The 4,317-nt window shown below is 34.7% G+C and overlaps 1 protein-coding gene across 5 annotated transcripts; it reads right to left on the bottom strand.

Moving 5' to 3' along the window:
- On the bottom strand, positions 1–3,882 carry LOC110620283 (mitochondrial inner membrane protease subunit 2). Of its 5 annotated transcripts, none has more exons than XM_021763965.2 (5): positions 3,684–3,881; positions 2,194–2,399; positions 2,039–2,111; positions 635–797; positions 1–348 (listed from the first exon to the last, which is right to left on the bottom strand). In XM_021763965.2, exons 2-5 carry the CDS (start codon positions 2,357–2,359, stop codon positions 241–243), a joined length of 510 nt encoding a protein of 169 aa, XP_021619657.1. In that variant the 5' UTR covers positions 2,360–2,399; positions 3,684–3,881; the 3' UTR covers positions 1–240. The 5 variants fall into 5 exon arrangements, with proteins under 5 accessions (XP_021619657.1, XP_021619656.1, XP_021619655.1 ...); XM_021763964.2 differs by having other exon boundaries at positions 3,654–3,881; XM_021763963.2 differs by having other exon boundaries at positions 3,657–3,880.
- Positions 3,883–4,317: the final 435 nt, after the last annotated feature.

Genomic DNA, 4,317 nt, shown 5'->3' on the forward strand with positions numbered 1-4,317 from the left:
TTATAGGCAACGAGAAATATATTATTAGTCCAAGTGTACAAAACAATCTGGTCCATTTAGGCCAGAAAAATTGACAATAACGAGTACAACAATGATAATTATTATTAAAAAATGTACATAACCATTAATTTTGGTTCCTATTCAAACAACATCATGAATGAGCCAAGAGCAATACCTACTGTGACTAAAAAAAAATGCTGCAATCATTGAGCCAGAGGAAAGTTAATCCACCATTGAAATTTAATTAGAAGAAAATCTGCCCACAGGGATTCTTGTCTCAACCCCACCCATTCTCGGCGGAGGCCATACAATGTGGGTAACCCTGCCGTTAATTAACCCCAAAGGAATCTGTCATGAACAGCTTCTTCATATTAGAACAAGCCACGATGTCATAAACAGATTCTAAAAGGTACTGAATGGAAATCATTTGCACTGCCATGAAATAACGCAAACAAATACTGCAGTCAAACATCTTTGCACAACATAACACAGGTTTAAGTCCAATGAAGTTAGAACATCCTTGAACTCTTCTTCTTTTCTCCTTCTTATATATATATTCTTGAGGATTTTAAGTTAAAACAACCATTTAACTCACAACCTAGCTATTTGAAATAACGGTCACATTTGTACATACCGGGCCAAAAGATTTTGAATCCATGCTAGAAAGTAAGTTGTCTCCCTCAACCCAACAATGTCCTTCTGGAACCTTGATCACATCATGTGAATGAGTGCCAATCCAGTCACCTGGTAAGCCTATAATTCGCTTTATGAGTTTCTCCTTGTGATTACTTGGGGAGCTACAAAAAGATGTAACTATAGTAACATCAGCTGTGAGCACAGAAAAACTGCAATGCATATTATGCTATGATAGGTATGCCTATGATGCCAAGTATATACCATAAACTGATTGGTGAAACAGACAACTTGGTTCTCTATACATAAAGAGCCCATTTCAGCTTCTTTAGATATAATTCTCTGGAACTAAGTCAAGCTTACCTTGGAAAGTGGAAACAGTAAGTCAAGCTTATCTTGGAAAGTGGAAACAGTATAACATGATAATACTCTAACCAATTTGTATCATGTATGCCTAAAAGATTAAACCTTTGATACCCTAATTCATCATAAAGAAGCCCATGGAACAGTAAAGCTCAACTCTTTATTCCATCAGGCACGAAACTTCTAGCATAAAAATCATAATCGGTAACCAACATTGTCATTGACAAACAAAGCATCAATAGGCAATTGACAACTCCCGTAGCTTAGGCTTGTTACTAGGCCAAGCCAAAAAAGATCAGGTAAGAGGAGAGAATTCCATAGCTTATATGTGTTTTCTGAAGTAAGCTGAAGATTCCATTAGAACAACAGTTTGTGCCCTCCTAATGAATTATGATACAGTTATTAGAAAAAGCTACTCTTGAACAATCAAAAAGTAGACGACTGGCTTGATTCGCCCACCACCTGCTTGTTCCAAAAAAAAAAATCCTGATTTCTTGTAAAGGCTACACACAAAACGACCAATTTATCCCTTCTCGCCTATCATTTATCAGTAGTTTCCAGCAAAGGCAAATAGTAAAGCAAGTTTTCATTAAAAGACATGTTTGGTTTCCCTCGGAAAATGGATATTTAGATCCTAAAATTCTTCCAATTTATTTTAAATAACTAAATCTAATGGTGATCTTAAACATTATAATTAAAAATAGATGTCATTCCACACAAATTAAGTTTTTCAAAAATAAAGTAGCCTACAAAATTTGGATTCCTTGAATACCAAAAATGAAAAGGGACCTATTCTAAGAATTACATTCCATTCCCATTTGTCCGGTCAACCAAGTGTGCTTAAATTAAAGTCCATAAAAATTTTTGATCTCTTTCTTTTCCCTCTTTTAACTTTTGGAACAAATATAGATGATAAAACGTTTGAGCTGTACAACTTAATGAATGGTGAGTTGAACATAAAATGAGAATTTCTATCTTACAAGAACAAGAGCTGATGCTTGGTACAGTATAAATGTGATTTAATGGCTAGGAAAACACCTACCTGAATACTACCACATCACCATGTGAAAATTTGTACTTCTGAAGGCAAAACTTCTCTAACAGGACATAGTCATCTGCAGCCAAACCATTGATAAATGATGAAAAAATACTACTGAGGCAAACCACTTGTTTTCAGTTTTCAGTAAAATGCATTACCATCGGATGATCCCAAAAAGGTACTGGTTTGGGGATTAAAGGTGGGAGACATAGAGTTGCCTCGCACTGGAACAATACTAGCATATCGATCTGAAATGGTAAGCCCTATGAGCCCAACTGTGAAGTAATTCTTTGCCAAACTCCACAAAAAGCTGCGAGATCCCATTCTGGCCCTAGATGCATGTTAGGTGAAAATTTGCTCCCATCTGCACCAAGCATTGACATCAAGCACAAATGTCATGCATTTTCCAATCAGATAAGCAATTAAAGGCAAAAGTCCCATCACAGCATTCACTAACAGCCTCTCAATGGAGAATCCCAACCTAAACATAAACAAACCTAATTTAAGTTCATCACTCTAATATTAAAGAAAACATATTCTTTACCCAATATCTAACATTTATCAAAATTCTTTATCCAAACCAAGGTTATAGTTTTGAGTTTTCATGCAAAATTATTCCCCTATTTGAAACTTAATTCTTTTTGCTCTGCCTAGTACTTGTTTTATGCTCTGTCCTGGGATTTCTGCAAAATGTACCAAGGGCTATGTACATATATACCGGGTTGTTAAATATACACTCAAGCTGTTTCTATTTTTGTCTGAAATAAATGTTTAATAATCACGATGATATTAATTGAAACAGAGTACATGAGGTACTGCAGAAAATTCAAAGAACTGGACTTTCAGGAAAAGATTGTAATTTCATGTCCATCTTGAGCCACATTTTCTATGTTTCTCTCTTAGAGGTTGCTATAAAGTTCTCAACAGTGCCAAGGTAGCCTTTGTAATTTTCTTTTTCATTTATAATTCTGATTGCATATTTTTCTTCACCATTGAAGAAGATCCCAATTAGGCACAAATAAGTTTGGAAAGTGCTAGCAAGTAGATAATTCTTACTGTAGTTAGCAAAAGAAGGGTAATAATGGAAGAGCAAAACCTAAAATCGTTTCACCAAAGGTAAATTCTCATTCCGGGCACCAATATCATTGCATACCAGTAAACGAATGAAAAGGCGAAAATAAAAAATTCCAGCAAATTTTCAGAGAATGAACCAGGGAAAACAAATGGAATCAAATATAAAGAGATAGACCAGCGAAAAATTGAAATCAAATGCATATAGTTCCACATTGTGTTGAGCTGTAAAACTGAATAAATGCATGTCATTTTCAATTCGGCATTTCTGAGAAACAAAAGTAAAAACACATCTCAAATTGCATCACATTTTCAATTTCAACAAATTGTGTTACTGAAATAGCGATTGCAGCAGATTTTAGATACCTAAAGGTGAACCCCAACAATATGCAAGTCCCATTAACATGGATTATGACAACAGAGCACTCACTTAACATCCAAACACGCTAACAAGCATTCTTGCAGAGATTCACCACGAAAACATATCTATACAAACACAAAATTCAAAAAAAAAATCTCATTAATTGATCTATGCAAACAGTACCACTACCAAAGGAAGAACACGTAGAAAACCCACGAGCGTGCAAGAGACAATCCTCAAAAAGCCTCTCCACCAACAAGCAAACAATCCAGAGAGGATAATGACGGAAACAGCGCCAATGACGGCAAACGCTACAGAAACAAATCGGAGGTGAAAGGACAGGAAGTGATCAAGTGAATGGGAATTGGGAAGGGGCAAGGAAAGAGAGAAAACGACAGTTAGGTCAGTAAACAATTTATACGAAGAGAGTGGGAGTCGGCTTTAAACATGGGTTAGCTCACAAATCAGTTTATCCGGTCTGGACTTCTGGCTTGAACTGGGAAAAGGCCCATTAGATTTTAAATTTGGTCAATTGGTTTTCTTTTTTCACTAAAAATGGAACCAAATTAAAAATTTAAATTTTCAAAACTAATTGTCAAATTGAACCAAAATCAATTAAAGGATTGAATAAAAATGCTTAGATTCACTTTTTTATTAAAATTAATTTATACTCAACCCTAATTTGAAAATGAATCGCTTACTCTAATTTATTCTAATAGTTAAAAATATGTATGTCACTTGATGAATTCGAGTTTGAGTTGTATTTTTTCATTTTCTACTAAAAAACTAGTGAGGATATAGTCATTTAAATGCAATTTTTTTTCATAAATAAAGAGAACTTTTAGGGTAA

The sequence above is a fragment of the Manihot esculenta genome, chromosome 8, assembly GCF_001659605.2.
Source record: "Manihot esculenta cultivar AM560-2 chromosome 8, M.esculenta_v8, whole genome shotgun sequence".
Lineage (NCBI taxonomy): Eukaryota > Viridiplantae > Streptophyta > Magnoliopsida > Malpighiales > Euphorbiaceae > Manihot > Manihot esculenta.